This window comes from Lineus longissimus, chromosome 18 (assembly GCF_910592395.1).
Source record: "Lineus longissimus chromosome 18, tnLinLong1.2, whole genome shotgun sequence".
NCBI lineage: Eukaryota > Metazoa > Nemertea > Pilidiophora > Heteronemertea > Lineidae > Lineus > Lineus longissimus.
The window spans coordinates 2,725,210-2,744,788 of NC_088325.1; the positions used below are offsets into that span (position 1 = coordinate 2,725,210).

General features: G+C 40.2%; 1 protein-coding gene across 1 annotated transcript; it reads left to right on the forward strand.

Moving 5' to 3' along the window:
• Nucleotides 1-10,196: 10,196 nt before the first annotated feature.
• LOC135502611 (uncharacterized) lies at nt 10,197-11,075 on the forward strand. The gene has a single exon (XM_064795560.1). It carries the CDS (start codon nt 10,197-10,199, stop codon nt 11,073-11,075), a length of 879 nt encoding a protein of 292 aa, XP_064651630.1.
• The last annotated feature ends 8,504 nt before the right edge of the window (nt 11,076-19,579 follow it).

Genomic DNA, 19,579 nt, shown 5'->3' on the forward strand with positions numbered 1-19,579 from the left:
TTTGTACGTTGCATCTGCTCACTTGGAAATACTTCTCCAATGGTTTTATTAATTTCTTTGATGGCCAAACCTCTCGAAGCGATTTGCTAACCAACTGGCGTAAACCGCCTACCGTATTTTATTGTCTCCTTGCTCTGTCCTTTACCCATATCTTTAATAGTCCGTACGGGTGATAATAGAACGCTATTAGTTAGCATTACTAGTCTGCGCTCTGTTCCATATTTACTTTGTTTCGACGGTATCCCAATATGCCAATAATGACGGAAACAAAGGTCACCGTATTGATCTTTGTGACAGTTTTCAAAGGAGCCAGAGGAGAGCATATGTCTCTGATAAATGTTACGCTGGAAAGTAAGTTTTTGTTTTTATGTAAAAGTAAATTCGCTGATGCCTTTCGATATCTCGAAATGTAAAAAAAACGCGGGATCGAAAACATTTCCAACCGCGTTCTAGGCTTGGGAAAGACGCGATATAGTGCAAGGAATCTATTCTTTATCCTTTTATAGAATAAGATATGACCTTGTCGACTGACGCAATAATATCCATGGGCAACTAGTTCAAATGTGTGCCAACTTTTCAGTTTATAAGGCGCCTCTTGCCCGCGTATCCAAGTTATATTAGATACGGTGAGAGTCTGACTACGCCAGGTCCGTTTGTGAACACAACCTATTACTAGTCGCGTTCTAGGCTAAGGAAAGACACGATATAATGCAAGTAATCCTTTATCTGGCCTTTTATAGAGTAAGATATGACCTTGTCGGCTGAGGCAATGATATCCCTGGTCAGGCTGTCTTACTGTTTGCCAACTATTCAGTTTATAAGGCGCCTCCTGCCCACCTATCCAAGTTATATCAGATACGGTGAGAGTCTGATTACGATGACGCAAGTTCTTTCTGAGAATACACCCTATTATAATGGCTTTTTTCAGGAATTGCGGCTGGGTAAACCTGGATCACAAAGCTGAACATGGGTGCTGACGAGGTAGGATTATTGTGTCAAAATGACGACTTGATATCTTAAACAACTTAAGTGCAACCGGTTTGTATCCATTTTCCCGGCGCACGTATTTGATCAGCCGTAATTTCCCGTTGTAAATATTACTGAACATTTCCCTAAAAGGAGAGGAAACAGACACATTGTCAACAAGTGCGTAAACATTCCTTTGTTCAGGTTGGTAGACAAGTATACTTCTTAATCCCTAATAGTATGAATTACTACCACAATTTGTATCAGGTTTGACTTTGAGACGGATTATTGCTATACATGATCGAGTTTTGGCATGTGATAAAACCTCACCTCTAGTTGATACATAAGCCATCCTCTAGTTATATTTACATCCTCCCTCTCCAAACATGTTGCCTTCTCACTATGCAGTCGGCAAACATGGCCGCCATCATGCTCTCGAGTATTGATAGTTTTGCAACTTAGCACCAAGAAGCAAACAAATGCGCAATGACACCTCGACCGCATGTTTTTATCATCAAAACTTGGCTGAATTATTTCTCGATCATGTGTAACCTTCTTGTAAAACCTGCTTTTGGTTGGCACCATTGTCAGTTATTGCCGAAAATGTACCAGACCACTATATCAAACACAAGGCATGATCATGACCACTAGGCAGTATTAATAAACGTTGCATTAATTCATCCTACAACTTGACCTAATTCAATCAAAGATCTGATTGGCTTATTCAAACAACAACATTTCAACATGAGAGAGCATCAAAACTATTTCTGTGAAGCCGAAATAGTGTCGATATTTTACAAATACATGTAATTCAATTTTATAACAAGCATTATTGCCGGCTATTACTGTAGAAGAATTATAATGAAACACACCGTGGCAACACCTTGGATACTTTCATTAGAATTTGTTAATTCGGGTTTTCCGTGAAGCAGGAAACCGCTTGACAACAAGTGGTCCGTTTCAGCCAATCGACTGCTCGGAGTCGAAAGTACACCCTGCTTTATGAAATTTGGTACTATATATTATATGTACTTCCTGTAATCACCTATGCGCCGTCGACGTAACCGCAATAGCTCACCTACCGATCCCGATGGCCGAGTGGACCAGGCGACCGCCTCATAAATTGAAGGTCGAGCAGTCACCGGTGACTATAGTTCACCGTGCTTTATGAATAGTGTTACTCAACTTCCTGAGGTGTCACTTTCTTGACGGGCGAATGTGTTGAAAGGCGCTGCTGCTCAAAGGCGTTGCCGCAAGTGCTCAAATACCGAAGATCGAGCTGACGCTGGAGTCGAAGGTACACCGTGCTTCATGGAATACGGCACTCTACTATCAAAACACTCTCCCTAGTTCAGGCAATGAGGCTACACATCGCTTTATTGATCAGCAGAAACACAATGTTTTTTTCACGATATTGTATCCGATATTTCACTTGCATCGATCGAGATTGGATTGAAACTGAATGCCGTATATTTGAGAGAAAATGCTCTCTAGAAAATTAGTTTTTGAAGATATCCGTTCCCCCCCCCCCCCCGCCCTCAAAAAACGTACGGAGCGTTAACCCGAAATGTCATGAAAGATGGAATTCGTTAAATTTTGCATCCAAATATTATCGATGGGTTCTTGTAGTTTCAAAGATTTCAGTATTTCTTTTCTCTTGAAGTGAGGGAACAAGAAATACATACATGTAGTCCTAGTGTAATGTTGTCATTGCGACGAGTTGTAAATTCTTATACATTTACAAACTTTTAAAAAATTACTTAAAAAAAGCTTAATACACATTTTAAAATAAGATTTCGCCATATGATACAAAACCTTCATAAATCATCAGAAAGTTTTTTAAGACAAGAAATATAAATCCTCAAATGAACAACGTTTCCATGGAAACCGATCGGCTCCAGCTTTTCGACCAATTATCATTTGCAAAATGCATGACCGTACCAATTTCATATCAACAAATTCACGAAAAAAACGTTGTAAAATGACGACTTGATCCAATGGCCTCTTTCGGTAAAGGAACTCGTAAATATATTAGAACCTCTTGGTATAATCCATGGAAATTAGCTGAGTTAATAGACTTTTGCCGTGCACATCAATCGTGCCGGCTGAAGCACATAAATAGATACTATTAACATTGTGGCGGTGTAGTTCCCGTTGTGTGCCCTCTCACTTTACACCATGTCAGTAAGTTTTATAAGTGCGGGAGGGCGTGCGTTAAGGAAAATGGCCAAACTGACGTCATCACCCCGGTTATTCAGATCTCAAAACAGACTAGCAGCTCCCATTCTGACCAGAGTTGCTGATGCCCGATTTTATATGCACCCAGCGAATATTTTTCAATAAAACACAAGAAAATCTCTATAAATGTCAAGAAAGCACCTGACCACGAACGATTAATGACTTCCTTCGGATCTCCAAACATTAACCAAGAGATACGTGGCCGGACAACAGAATCTTACGCCCCCAAATCGAGTTCATGACGAGTTTATTGCCGTCAAGTGCTCGACTCTGAAATCTGTAAATGGAGGAGACTGGAGAAAGAGACTAAGCATGATCTAGAACAAAAGAAAACTGAAATCACAAAGTTTGATGAATATTTATAGACTTTCCATTATGACCAACAGCCCAAATTCCTCAATCTGTCATGTGCCACCTCCAATTCCCGTGGCGCAGTTGCCATCTTTAGATTTCAGTTGCCACTATCAAGACCAACTCATACCAGTTCGCCCACACCAGTCTCCCTCTAGTCATGACTTCACAGCTTGTGAATTCTCAGTTATAGTTCTAGTTCATGTTGTTGTTCGCCCTTGCAATTGATATACACCGTAGACTATAGGTCTTTGATGATTTAGTGTGATCTGCTTCCTCATAAATCCAACTCGAATGGTTTGACTAATTTCTGTGATGGCCAAACCTCTCGAAGCGTTTTGCTAACCAACTGGCGTAAACCGCCTAGCGTATTTTAATGTCTTCTTACTCTGTCCTTTACTCATATCTTCAATTGTCTTTACTGGTGATAATAGAACGCTATTAGGTAGCAGTACTAGTCTGCGTTCTTTTCGATATTTACGTTGTTTCCACGGTATCCCAATATGCCAATTACTGACCGAAACAATGGTCACCTTATTAATCTTTGTTACAGTTTTCAAAGGAGCCAGAGGAGAGCATATGTCTCTGATAAATGTTACACTGGAAAGCAAGTTTTTCTTTTTTTGTGAAAATAAAAGTGTTGATTCCTTTCGATAGTTTGAAAAGTAGAAAAAAGATGTATACGGGACCGACAACACTTCCAACCGCATTCTCGGTTTAGGAAAGACTCGATATAGTGCAAGGAATCCTTTATTTATCCTTTTATAGAATAAGATATAACCTTGTCGACTTACGAAATAATGTATTTTGGCATTGCGTTCGAAACTTTGCCAATTATTTAGTTCAAAAAGCGCATTTTGCCCGCGTATCCAAGTTATATTAAATATGGAGAGAAAAGGACGACGATAGCTTCCTATGACAGCGCCAGCTATTACAAAGATGTTTTTCAAGACAATCGGCACGCAAATAATACAATGTTTAGTTGAACATAGGTGATGACGAGGTAGGATTATTGTGTCAAAATGACGAGTTGATATATCAAACAACTTAAGTACAACCGGTTTGTATCCACTTTCCCGGCGCACGTAGTAGAGCAGCCATAATTTTCCGTTGTGAATATCACTGAACATTTTACTAAAAAGAGAGGAAACAGACACATTATGAACGAGAGCGTAAATATTCCTTTGTTCAGGTTGGTAGACAAGTATATTTCTTAAGGCATGAAGATGTCCTCTATAATTTCGATGAACGAATAGTATCGAATTAGAATTGCCGTCAAACATAAACAGCCTGGCTTCATATTTACTTAAAATGACTGATACGGGGGGTTTGAAAACGACTGGTTCAGAAACTCTGTACGTTTGGGTTCTTTTTTCCTGAAAGAGCAGTTGTTAAAGTGTAAGTAGATGAGCGCTGCACTGCTTTTCATTCTTGTTACCACGGTACAGTGAGCCTTTAACCAGGGACCCAGAAACTTCTGTACGGAATGCCATATGGTATGATTTACTGCCACAATTTGTATCATATTTGACTTTGAGACGGATTTTAGCTATACCACGATCGAGTCTTTGCATGTGATAAAACATTACCTCTAGTTGATACATAAGCCATCCTCTAGTAATCTTTACATCCTCCCTCTCCAAACATGTTGCCTTCTCACTATGCAGTCGGCAAACATGGCTGTCATTATGCCCTCGGGTATTGATAGTTTTGCAACTTAGCACCAAAAAGCAAACATATGCGCAATGACACCTCGACCGCATGTTGTTATCAGCAAAACTTGGCTGAATTATTTCTCGATCATGTGTAACCTTCTTGTAAAACCTGCTTCGGATGGGGACCATTGTCAGTTATTGCCGAAAATGTACGATACCACTATATCAAACACAGGGCATGATTATGACCACTGGGCAGTATTAATAAACTTTGCATTAATTCATCCAACATCTTGACCTAATTCAATCAAAGATCTGATTGGCTTTTTTCAAACAACAACATTTCAACATGAGAGAGCATCAGAACTATTTCTGTGAAGCCGAAATAGTGCCGATATTTTACAAATACATGTAATTCAATTTTATAACAAACATTATTGCCGGCTGTTACTGTAGAAGAATTATAATAAAACACACCGTGGCAACACCTTGGATACTTTTATTGAATTTCCCATTTGCAAGCAACAAGTTGGCGATGATCGTTCTGCTGGACAATTGATCCGGGTATTTCCGAGTATGATTAGGACAAGCGAACATTGCCGAAAGGAAGAGGACTAAACTGAATAAGAGACTGTCGTCCGAACGCACAAACTGAATCCAAACATGCTCGCGCGCTGCAGTGGCGGCAAACTCTCCACAAGTTGAACCTTTGCCCGAGATGCCACTTCAAAGTTTATATTTCATTCCTTTATACTTCATTTTTGCCATTTATAGTCGATCCTTTTATCACTTGAATAACCCTGAAACAGCGTGGTATTCAAATTACTATACCGGCTACTGGTCGCTGGATATTGACAAAAGACCCGACAAAAATCTTTGTTGGTTGGTGAAATTAAGGGGCGAATGGTTTGAAAGCCGCTGCTGTACAGTTTTTTTTGAAAATATTGCTAACAAATCTTAAAATTTCCTGCGTCATTATATCATGTGAAGAACGAAATCAATATGCAGAGGTTTAGAGCTTTTCTAACAATTTTTTCCCATTTTTGGCCCACCCGGTATCATAACGAAGATGTTGTAGTTTCTTCTCAAAACTCGTGAGTGCCAGGAAGGCAGTGGGAATCAAATTCTCCATTCAAAAGTCAGTAAGAAACAGCATTCGCATGGTATTGGGAGCCTACTTGCCGTCGACGTAACCGCTCACATACCGATCCCGATGGCCCAGTGGCTCAGACATCCGCCTCAGAAATGGAAGGTCGAGCAGTCGTGAGAGTCGAAGGTACACCGTGCTTTATGAAATGAGGCACTCTACTATTAAAACAATCGCCCTGGTTCAGGCAATGAGGCTACGCATCGCTTTATTGATCAACAGAAACATAATGTGTTTTTCAGGATGTTTGTCCGATATCTCACATGAATCAATCAAGTGTGGATTGAAACTAAAAGCTGTATTGTTGGGAGACAATGCCTACTAGAAAATTCTTCTTTTACTCTCTTGTAGTGAGGGAAACAAGAAATACATACGTGTAGTCCAAGTTTAATGTTATCATTGCGACGAGTTGTAAATGCTTATACATTTACAAACTTTCAAAAAAATGACTTCTTAAAAAAAGCTTACGCATTTTAAAATAATAATTTGCCATATGATATAACCCTTCATAAATCGTCAGAAAGGTTTTATAGACAAGAAATATGAGTACTCAAATGAGCAACGTTTCCATGGAAACCGATCGGGTCCACATTTTCGATCAATTATGATTCGCAAAATGCATATGGCCGTACCAATTTCATGTCAACACATTCACTCTAAAGGTTGCAAAATGTTGACTTTATCCAATGGCCACTTTTTCCATTGGGTTTATATAAATGATGACCCGATTGAATGTATGAGACTGCCTGTTACTCTGCAGACAACTAGGCTAGACCAAAAGAATAATCTAGTCCAGGTAACCTCGACCCTATCCGCCGCAAAGCAGATGGTCGAGGAAGCCTCGTTGATTTACCCGAGGTGAACCATACATTTTCAGTGCATACAGTGGATGCATTGTCATATCAAGCGCTCTGGTATTGTAGATTATTCACTTGGATGGAGGTGACCCATCCTACAGAAAAACACGTGGCCGGACACCGTAATCTTACGCCCCCAAATCGAGTTCATGACGAGTTCATTGCCGTCAAGTACTCGTCTCTGTAATGAGTGAATGGAGGAGACTGGTGAACGAGTCTAAGAATAGTCTAGAACAGAAGAAAACTGAAATCACAAAGTTTGATGAATATTTATAGACTTTCCATTATGACCAACAGCCCCAATTCCTCAATCTATCATGTGCCACCTCCAATTCCCCGTGGCGCATTTGCCATCTTTAGATTTCAGTTGCCATTATCAAGACCAACTCATACCAGTTCGCTCACACCAGTCTCCCTGGAGTCATGCATTTACAGCTTGTGAATTCTCAGTTCTAGTTGATGTTGTTGTTTGCCCTCGCAATTGATATAGCCTATAGGTCTTCGATGATTTTGTGTGTCTGATCTGCTTCCTCGGAAATCCTACTCGAATGGTTTTATTAATTTCTGTGATGGCCAAACCTCTCGAAGCGTTTTGCTAACCAACTGGGGTAAACCGTCTAGCGTATTTTATTGTCTCCTTGCTCTGTCCTTTACCCATATCTTTAAATGTCCGTACTGGTGATAATAGAACGCTATTAGGTAGCATTACTATTCTGTGTTCTGTTCGATATTTCCGGGGTATCCCAATATGCCAATTTCTGACCTTAACAATGGTCACCTTATTAATCTTTGTTACAGTTTTCAAAGGAGCAAGAGGAGAGCATATGTCTCTGATAAATGTTACACGGGAAAATAAGGTTTTTGTTTTTGTATATAAATAAAAGTGTTGATTCCTTTCGATAGTTCGAAGACTGGAAAAAATATATATACGGGACCGACAACACTTCCAACCGCATTCTCGGTTTAGGAAAGACACGATATAGTGCAAGGAATCTTTTCTTTATCCTTTTATAGAATAATTTATGATCTTGTCGACTTTCGAAATAAATTTCTAGGTCATTGATTTCTAAACTTTGCCAATTATTCAGTTCAAAAAGCGCATTCTGCACGCGTATCCAAGTTATATTAAATATTGAGAGAAAAGGACGACGATAGCTTCCTATGACAGCGGCAGCTATTACAAAGATGTTTTTCAAGACAATTGGCACGCAAATGAAACAATGTTTAGTTGAACATAGGTGATGACGAGGTAGGATAATTGTGTGAAAATGACGAGTTGATATCTCAAACAACTTAAGTACAACCGGTTTGTATCCACTTTCCCGGCGCACGAAGTAGAGCAGCGATAATTTCCCGTTGACAACATGACTGAACATTTTACTAAAACGAGAGGAAACAGACACATTATGAACGAGTGCATAAACATTCCTTTGTTCAGGTTGGTAGACAAGTATATTTCTTAAGGCATGAACATGTCCTCTATCATCTCGATGAACAAATAGTATCGAATTAGAATTGTCGTCAAACATGAACAGCCTGGCTTCATATTTACTCAAAATGACTGATACGGGGGGTTTGAAAACGACTGGTTCAGAAACTCTGAACGTTTTGGTTCTTTTTTCCTGAAAAAGCAGTTGTTAAAGTGTAAGTAGATGAGAGCTGCACTGCTTTTCATTCTTGTTACCACAGTACAGTGAGCCTTTAACCAGGGACTAAGAAACTTCTGGATGGAATGCCTTATGGTATGATTTACTGCAACAATTAGTATCATATTTGACTTTGAGACGGATTTTAGCTTAACCACGATCGAGTTTTGGCATGTGATAAAACCTTACCTCTAGTTGATGCATAAGCCATCCTCTAGTAATCGTTACATCCTCCCTCTCCAAACATGTTGCCTTCTCACTGTGCAGTCGGCAAACATGGCCGCCAGTATGCTCTCGGGTATTAATAGTTTTGCAACTTAGCACAAAAACGCAAACAAATGCGCAATGACACCTCGACCGCATGTTTTTATCAGGAAAACTTGGCTGAATTATTTCTCGATCATGTGTAACCTTTTTGTAAAACCTGCTTTGGGTTGGGACCATTGTCAGTTATTGTGGAAAATGATCGATACCACTATATCAAAGACAAGGCATGATCATGACCACTAGGCAGTATTAATCAACGTTGCGTTAATTCATCCAACATCTTGACCTAATTCAATCAAAGATCTGATTGGCTCATTCAAACAACAACATTTCAACATGAGAAAGCATCAGAACTATTTCTGTGAAGCCGAAATAGTGCCGATATTTTGCAAATACATGTAATTCAATTTGATAACAAGCATTTTTGCCGGCTATTACTGTAGAAGAATTATAATAAAACACACCGTGGCAACACCTCGGATACTTTTATTGAATTTGAATCTTACGCCCCCAAATCGAGTTTATAACGAGTTCATTGCCGTCAAGTACTCGTCTCTGTTTTGAGTGAATGGAGGAGACTGGTGAAAGAGTCTAAGAATAATCCAGAACAGAAGAAAACTGAAATCACAAAGTTTGATGAATATTTATAGACTTTCCATTGTGACTATAACCGGGCTCTGCTCTGTATCTTATTTAATAATAATCATTATAATTACAATGATAATGATAATAATAGGTCAAGTCCATTACTTCGTGTGCAAAATGACATTAGACGTATGTTGGACAATGGCAGTGTCGGGATTCTTGTCCTCTTAGTTCTATCGGCGGCTTTCGACACGGTGGACCATGAGGTGCTACTAAAGAGAATGAGAGATGTTCTTGGGATCGACGAAAGTGCGCTCGCATGGTTCCGTTGATATCTAACTGGAAGAATCCAGTTTGTGAATGTTCAGAACAAACGGTCCATCCTCATTCCCTCAAATACGGTGTACCTCAAGGATCCGTGCTAGGTCTGTTGTTGTTCTTGATTTACATCGTACCACTGGGGCATCTTATAAATGCTCATGACATGGATCGGCATGGTTATGCTGATGATAACCAATTGTATACCGCCATTCAGCTGTTTCGGAATGCAGCTGCTGTTCTGGACAAATGCGCAAAGCTTGAGGTATGTTTGCTAGCCATTCAGGATTGGTTAACCGCTAACTTCCTCAAGGGTAATCCATCGGAAACTGAGATTGCTCTGTGCGGAACACCACAGCGCCTTCGCGCCCTTGGACTCGAGTCTCTCTCCATAGCTGGGATCAATGTTCATGTTGCGGATGGTCCCGTTCGGAACCTCGGGGTCCTGTTTGACTCATCACTGTCGCTGGCTTCCCATGTTAGAGCTGTTGTCAGTTCTGCCAACTACCACCTCAGAAATGTGGCACTTGCTCGCCACCTCCTCACAAATAAAGCAACCAGGACACTGACTCAGGCCATGGTGGTATCACGACTGGACTATTGCAATAGTCTCCTACTAGGGGTATCCGAGGAACTTGCCGACAAACTTCAAGTGGTCCAGAACAATGCAGCTCGTTTGATAACCCGTACATCACGTAGGAATCACATCAGCCCGGTTCTAGAAGATCTTCACTGGCTCCCCGTCCGTGCCCGTATCGAGTTCAAGGTGCTAACTCTAGTCTACAAGGCGGTAAATGGTATTGCCCCTGATTACCTGCAGGATCTTTTGCAGTTATACACCCCATCGAGGTCACTCCGATCATCTGACAAGAACCTCCTATCTGTGCCGCGTTCAAAGACTACATCATTTGGTAGGCGTGCCTTCAGTTTTCTTGCTCCCCAACTGTGGAACTCTCTAAGCTGTAATCTACGGGACACTCAGTCACTCCTTGCTTTCAGGAACACTCTAAAGACGGTCCTATTTCAGAAGTACTTTGCTCGCTAGGGGGCGCACTCGAATAGTTTAATTGCTGGATTTGAGCGCCTTACAAGTTTTTTATTGTATTGTAATGTATTGTAAGTCCAGTCAAGTCAAGTCAGGTGAATTCATCAACATGCCAAAAGTCCAAGTATAGCGTGGACATTCGTATATTCACAAGGCCATATAAGTATGTAGGAACATAGGCCTAACCATATGATATTGTGTCATTTGTTATTAGTAGGGATTGACCACATGTTGTGACCGTCGCTAGATGATTTAATATTGCCAACGTGTACTAAAAAGGGAGTTCCGGAATAGCTCTCTAAGTGGAAGGTACGGATGCCCGACTCGACACTGGATGGTCCAACTCATTATCAATCCAACTCAGTTCAGTGTGATCAATAAACTAGAGGCCATACACAACTCCTGCTGCATTGTTTGTTCGTCCCAGATTTTCCATCGGTCTGGGAAAGGACAATAACTCATCTCAGTTTGAAGTCAGCCCACTTCAACATGACCAACCGCCCCAATTCCTCAATCTATCATGTGCCACCTCCAATTCCCCGTGGCGCAGTTGGCATCTTTAGATTTCAGTTGCCACTATAAAGACCAACTCATACCAGTTCGCCCACACCAGTCTCCCTGGAGTCATGAATTCACAGCTTGTGAATTCTCAGTTTTAGTTCATGTTGTTGTTTGCCCACGCAATTGATATTGTCTATAGGTCTTCGATGATTTTGTGTGATCTGCTGACTCGGAAATCCTACTCGAATGGTTTTATTAATTTCTTTGATGGCCAAACCTATCGAGGCATTTTGTTTAACCAACTGGCGTAAACTGCCTAGCGTATCTTATTGTCTCCTTGCTCTGTCCTTTACCCATATCTTTAATTGTCCGTACTGGTGATAATAGAACGCTATTAGGTAGCATTACTATTCTGTGTTCATTTAGATATTTACTTTGTTTCCGAGGTATCCAATCATGCCAATTTCTGACCGAAACAGTGGTCACCTTATTAATCATCGTTACAGTTTTCAAAGGAGCCAGAGGGGAGCATATGTCTCTGATAAATGTCACACTGGAAAATAAGTTTTTGTTTTTATGTAAAAGTAAAAGCGTTGATGCCTTTCGATAGTTCGATATGTGTGAAATATATATTTCCGGGACCGACAACACTTCCCACCACATTGTCGGTTTAGGAAAGACACGATATAGTGCAAGGACTTCTTTCTTTATCCTTTTATAGAATAAGATATGACCTTGTCGATTTACGAAATAACGTCCTTGGGAATAGCGTTTTAAACTTTGCCAATTATTCAGTTCAAAAGGGGCCTTTTGCCCGCCTATCCAAGTTATATTAAATAATGAGAGAAAATGACGATGATTTCCCTTGACAGCGCCAGCTATTACAAAGATGTTTTTCAAGCTGAGCGGCGTGGCAAGAATACAATGTTTAGTTGAGCATTGGTGATGACGTGGTAGGATTATTGTGTCAAAATGACGAGTTGATATCTCAAAAAACGTTAAAGACAACCGGTGAGTGTCAATTTCCCCGCCGTAAGTGGTGGAGCAGCCATAATTTTCCGTTGCGAATATATCTGAACATTGTACTAAAATGACAGGAAACAGACACATTATGAACCAGTGCGTAAACATTCCTTTGTTCAGGTTGGTAGACAAGTATATTTCTTAAGGCATGAACATGTCCCATATCATGTCGATGAACAAATAGTATCGAATTAGAATTGTCGTCAAACATAAACAGCCTGGCTTCATATTTACTCAAAACGACTGATACGGGGGGTTTGAAAACGACTGGTTCAGAAACTCTGTACGTTTGGGTTCTTTTTTCCTGAAACAGCATTTGTTAGAGTGTAAGTAAATGGGAGCTGCACTGCTTTTCATTCTTGTTACCACTGCACAGTGAGTCTTTAACCTGGGACTCAGAAATTTCTGGACGGAATGCCTAATGGTATGAATTACTACCACAATTTGTATCAGGTTTGACTTTGAGACGGATTATTGCTATACATGATCGAGTCTTTGCATGTGATAAAACCTTACCTCTAGTTGATACATAAGCCATCCTCTAGTAATCGTTACATCTTTCCTCTCCAAACATGTTGTCTTCTCACTGTGCAGTCGGCAAAGATGGCCGCCAGTATGCTCTCGAGTATTGATAGTTTTGCAACTTAGCATCAAAAAGCAAACAAATGCGCAATGACACCTCGACCGCATGTTGTTATCAACAAAACTCGGCTGAATTATTTCTCGATCATGTGTAACCTTCTTGTAAAACCTGCTCTGGGTTGGGACCATTGTCAGTTATTGCCGAAAAAATACGAGACCACTATATCAAACACAAGGCATGATCATGACCACTGGGCAGTATTAATAAACGTTGCATTAATTCATCCAACATCTTGACCTAATTCAATCAAAGATCTGATTGGCTTTTTTAAACAACAATATTTCAACATGAGAGAACATCAGAACTATTTCTGTGAAGCCGAAATAGTGCGGATATTTTACAAATAATGCAATTTTATAACAAGCATTATTGCCGGCTATACTTGTACAAGAATTACAATAAAACACACCGTGGCAACACCTTGTATACTTTCATTAGAATTTGTTAATTCGGGTTTTCCCTCAAGCAGGAAACCGCTTTACAACAAGTGGTCTATTTCAGCCAATCGACAGCTCGGAGTCGAAAGCACACCCTGCGTTACGAAAGTTGGCACTATATATCATTTGTACTTCCTGTAATCACCTATGTGCCGTCAACGTCAAAGCAATAGTTCACGTACCGATCCCGATGGCCCAGTGGACCAGGCGACCGGCTCATAAATTGAAGGTCGAGCAGTCACCGGTGACTATAGTTCACCGTGCTTTATGAATTGTGTTACTCTACTGCCTGAGGTGTCACCTTCTTGAGGGGCGAATGTGTTGAAAAGCACTGCTGCTCAAAGGCGTTGCCGCAAGTGCTCAAATACCGAAGGTCGAGCAGTCGCTGGAGTCGAAGGTACACCGTGCTTTGGAATGCGGCACTCTACTCTCAAAACACTCTCCCTGGTTCAAGCAATGAGGCTACGAATCGCTTTATTGATCAACAGAAACGTAATGTTTTTTTCACGATGTTGTTTCCGATATCTCACTTGCATCGATCGAGTGCGGATTGAAACTAAATGCTGTATTTTGGGGAGAAAATGCCTTGTAGAAAATTATTTTTTTGGAAGATATCTGGTGACCCCCCGCCCCCAAAAAACGTACGGAGCGTTACCCGAAATGTCATGAAAGATGGAATTCTTTAAATTTTGCATCCAAATATTATCGATGTGTGCTTCTAGTTTCAAAAATTTCGGTATTTTTTCTCTTGTAGTGAGGGAAACAAAAAATACATACATGTAGTCCAAGTTTAATGTTGACATTGCGACGAGTTGTATATTCTTATACATTTACAAACTTTAAAAAAATGACTTAAAAAAAGCTTAGTACACATTTTAAAATAATAAGTTGTCAAATGATACAAAACCTTCATAAATCGTCAGAAAGGTTTTTAAGACAAGAAATATGAGTCCTCAAAGTAACAACGTTTTCATGGAAACCAATCGGCTCCACCTGTTCGACAAATTATTATCAAATGCATGGCCGTACCAATTTCATGTCAACAAATCCACTCAAAACGTTGTAAAATAATGACTTAATCCAATGGCCTCTTTCGGTAAAGGAACTCCTAATTATATTAGAACATCTCGGTTATATCCATGGAAATTAGCTGAGTTAATCGACTTTGCCGTGCACATCAATTGCGCCGGCTGAATCATATTAATAGATACCATTAACATTGTGGCGGTGTAGTTCCCGTTGTTTGCCTTCTCACTTCACACCATGTCAGTAAGTTTTATAATTGCAGGAGGGCGTGCGAAAAGGAAAATGGCCAAACTGACGTCATCACCCCGGTTATTCAGATCTCAAAACAGACGGGCAAGTCCAATTCTGAGGAGAGCTGCTGATGCCAGATTTTATATGCACCCAGCGAATATTTTTCCAGAAAGGAGCAGAAAATCTCTATAAATGTCAAGAAAGCACCTGACCACGAACGATTAATGACTTCCTTCGGATCTCCGAACATTAACCAAGAGATTGATCTCTGACACATATCACTTGATTCAGTAAGGTTGATTTAGGCAAAAAGCAAGCTCGCATTCAAAGATCGATAAAGACCACTTTGTTTACATTTGATATGGGCGAAACCACGGTCATTTGAATAACTCTAAATAAGCAAATAGGCTAAATAAGTAATGAATGCATTCCAAATCTTCCCTAATCCGAATGCAAGCATTTAAATTACGAGATACAATGGTTTCTTGCAGGACGAGACGATTTTATGAGACTTCATAGAACATTTTCCATTGGGTGTATATAAATAATGACCTGATCGACTGTATGTGACTGTCTCTGACTCTGCAGACAACTAGGCTAGACCTAAAGAATAATCTAGTCCAGGTAACCTCGATCCTATCCGCCGCAAAGCAGATGGTCGAGGAAGCTTCGTTGGTTTACCCGAGGTGAACCATGCATTTTCAGTGCATACAGTGGATGCTCTGTCATACAGAGCGCTCTGGTATTGCAGCATATTCACTTGGATCGAGGTTACCCGTCCTACAGTAAAACACGTGGCCGGACACTGGAATCCTACGCCCCCCACATTGAGTTCAAGACGAGTTCATTACCGTCAAGTACTCGTCTCTGTAATGAGTGAATGGAGGAGATGGGTTAAAGAGTCTAAGAATAATCTAGAACAGAAGAAAACTGAAATCCCTTATTTTGTGCGTTTTGCTAACCAACTGGCGTAAACCACCTAGCGTATTTTATTGTCTCCTTGCTCTGTCCTTTACCCATATCTTTAATTGTCCGTACGGGCGATAATAGAACGCTATTAGGTAGCATTACTATTCTGCGTTCTTTTCGATATTTTCTTTGTTTCCGCGCTATCCCAATATGCCAATTTCTGACCGAAACAAAGGTCACCTTATTAATCTTTCTTACAGTTTTCAAAGGAGCCAGAGGAGAGCATATGTCTCTGATAAATATTACACTGGAAAGTAAGTTTTTGTTTTTATATGAAAATAAAAGCGTTGATGACTTTCGATAGTTCGAAAAGTGGAAAATATATATATACGGGACCGAGAATACTTCCAACCGCATTCTAGGTTTAGGAAAGATACGATATAGTGCAGAGAATCCTTTCTTTATCCTTTTATAGAATAAGATATGACCTTGTCGACTTACGAAATAATGTCCTTGGGCACTGCGTTCTAATCTCTGCCAAATATTCAGTTCAAAAAGCGCATTCTGCCCACGTATCCAAGTTATATTAAACATAGAGAGAAAAGGACGACGATAGCTTCCTATGACAGCGCCAGCTATTACAAAGATGTTTTTCACGACAATCGGCCCGCCAATAATACAATGTTTAGTTGAACATGGGTGATGACGAGGTAGGATTATTGTGTCAAAATGACGAGTTGATATCTCAAACAACTTAAGTACAACCGGTTTGTATCCACTTTCCCGGCGCACGTAGTAGAGCAGCAATAATTTTCCGTTGTGAATATTTCCAAACATCACACTAAAACGAGAGGAAACAGACGCATTATGAACGAGTGCGTAAACATTCCTTTGTTCAGGTTGGTAGACAAGTATATTTCTTAAGGCATGAACATGTCCTCTATCATGTCGATGAACAAATAGTATCGAATTAGAATTGTCGTCAAACATAAACAGCCTGGCTTCATATTTACTCAAAATGACTGATACGGGGGGGTTTGAAAACGACTGGTTCAGAAACTCTGTACGTTTGGGTTCTTTTTTCCTGAAAGAGCAGTTGTTAAAGTGTAAGTAGATGAGAGCTGCACTGCTTTTCATTCCTGTTACCACAGTACAGTGAGCCTTTAACCAGGGACCCAGAAACTTCTGTACGGAATGCCATATGGTATGATTTACTGCCACAATTTGTATCATATTTGACTTTGAGACAGATTTTAGCTATACCACGATCGAGTTTTGGCATGTGATAAAACCTTACCTCTAGTTGATACATAAGCCTTCCTGTAGTAAACGTTACATCCTCCCTCTCCAAACATGTTGCCTTCTCACTGTGCAGTCGACAAACATGGCCGCCATTATGCCCTGGGGTGTTAATAGTTTTGCAACTTAGCACCAAAAAGCAAACAAATGCGCAATGACACCTCGACCGCATGTTTTTATCAGCAAAACTTGGCTGAATTATTTCTCGATCATGTGTAACCTTCTTGTAAATCCTACTTTGGGTTGGGACCATTGTCAGTTATTGCCGAAAATATACGAGACCACTATATTAAACACAGGGTATGATCATGACCACTTGGCAGTATTAATAAACGTTGCATTAATTCATCCAACATCTTGACCTAATTCAATCAAAGATCTGATTGGCTTTTTCAAACAACAATATTTCAACATGAGAGAACATCAGAACTATTTCTGTGAAGCCGAAATAGTGCGGATATTTTACAAATAATGCAATTTTATAACAAGCGTTAATGCCGGTGTAGAAGTTTAAAATGTTCTAGGATAAAATGTCCGGGAACAAAGGATTCTATTATGCGCTGAGCTATTGACGGTCATTGCCTCTATAGAACCATATGCCATAATCTGTCAGAATACAATAGGCCCGGACACTTTTTCTAGGGGGACAGTTTTTACTTTTACACCGGCTATAAATGTACAAGAATTACAATAAAACACACCGTGGCAACACCTTGGATACTTTTATTGAATTTCCCAATTGTAAGCAACATATTGGCACTGATCGTTCGGCCGGACAATTCATCTGGGTATTTCCGAGTATGATTAGGACAAGCGAACATTGCCGAAAGGGAGAGGACTAAACTGAATGGGAGACTGCCGTACGAACGCACAAACTGAATCCAAACATGCTCGCTGCAGTGACAGCAAACACTCCACAAGTTGAACCTCTGTCCGAGATGCCACTTCAAAGTTTATATTTCATTCCTTTTTACTTCATTTTTGCCATCTATAGTCGATCCTTTTATCACTTGAATCACCCTGAAACAGCGTAGTAATTCAAATTACTATACCGGCTACTGGCCGCCGGATATTGACAATAGACCCGACGAAAATCTTTGTTGGTTGGTGAAATTAAGGGGCGAATGGTTTGAAAGCCGCTGCTGTACAGTTTTTTTTTGAAAATATTGCTAACGAATCTTAAAATTTCCTGCGTCATTATATCATGTGAAGAACGAAATCAACATGCAGAGGTTTAGAGTTTTTCTGACAATTTTTTCCCATTTTTGGCCCACCCGGTATCATAACGAAGATGTTGTAGTTTCTTTTCAAAACTCGTGAGTGCAAGGAAGGCAGTGGGAATCAAATTCTCCATTGAAAAGTCAGTAAGAAATAGCATTCGCATGGTATTGGGAGCCTACATGCCGTCGACGTAACCGCTCACATACCGATCCCGATGGCCCAGTGGCTCAGGCGTCCGCCTCAGAAATGGAAGGTCGAGCAGTCGTGAGAGTCGAAGGTACACCGTGCTTTATGAAATTTGGCACTGTATACATTCGGGTAATCACCTATATATACGCCGTCGACGAAACCGCAAAAGCCCACCTACCGATCCCGATCGCCCAGTGGTCCAGGGGACCGCCTCATAAATGGAAGGTCGAGCAGTCGTGGAAGTCGAAGGTACACCGTGCTGAATGAAATGCGGCACTCTACTATTAAAACAATCTCCCTGGTTCAGGAAACGAGGCTACGCATCGCTTTAATTATTGATCAACAGAAACATAATGTGTTTTTCACGATGTTTTATCCGATATCTCACATGAATCGATCAAGTGTGGATTGAAACTAAATGCTGTGTTTTTGGGAGACAATGCCGTCTAGAAAATTCAATGTTTTTTTCTCTCTTGTAGTGAGGGAAACAAGAAATACATACGTGTAGCCCAAGTTCAATATTGTCATTGCGACGAGTTGTAAATGCTTATACATTTACAAACTTTCAAAAAATGACTTAAAAAAGCTTAATACACATTTTAAGATAATAAATTGCCGGAAGATACAAAACCTTCATAAATCGTCAAAAAGGTTTTAAAAACAAGAAATATGAATCCTCAAATGAACAACGTTTCCAGGGAAACCGATCGGCTCAACCTTTTCGACCAATTATTATTTGCAAAATGCATGGCCGTACCAATTTCATGTCAACAAATTCACTGAAAAAATGTTGTAAAATGATGACTTGATCCAATGGCCTCTTTCGGTAAAGGAACTCGTAATTATATTAGAACCTCAGGGTAATATCCATGGAAATTAGCTGAATTAATCGACTTTGCCGTGCACATCAATCGTGCTGGCTGAATCATATAAATATATACTATTAACGTTGTGGCGGTGTGGTTCCAATTGTGTGCTCTCCCACTTCACACCATGTAAGTAAGTTTTATAAGTGCGGGAGGGCG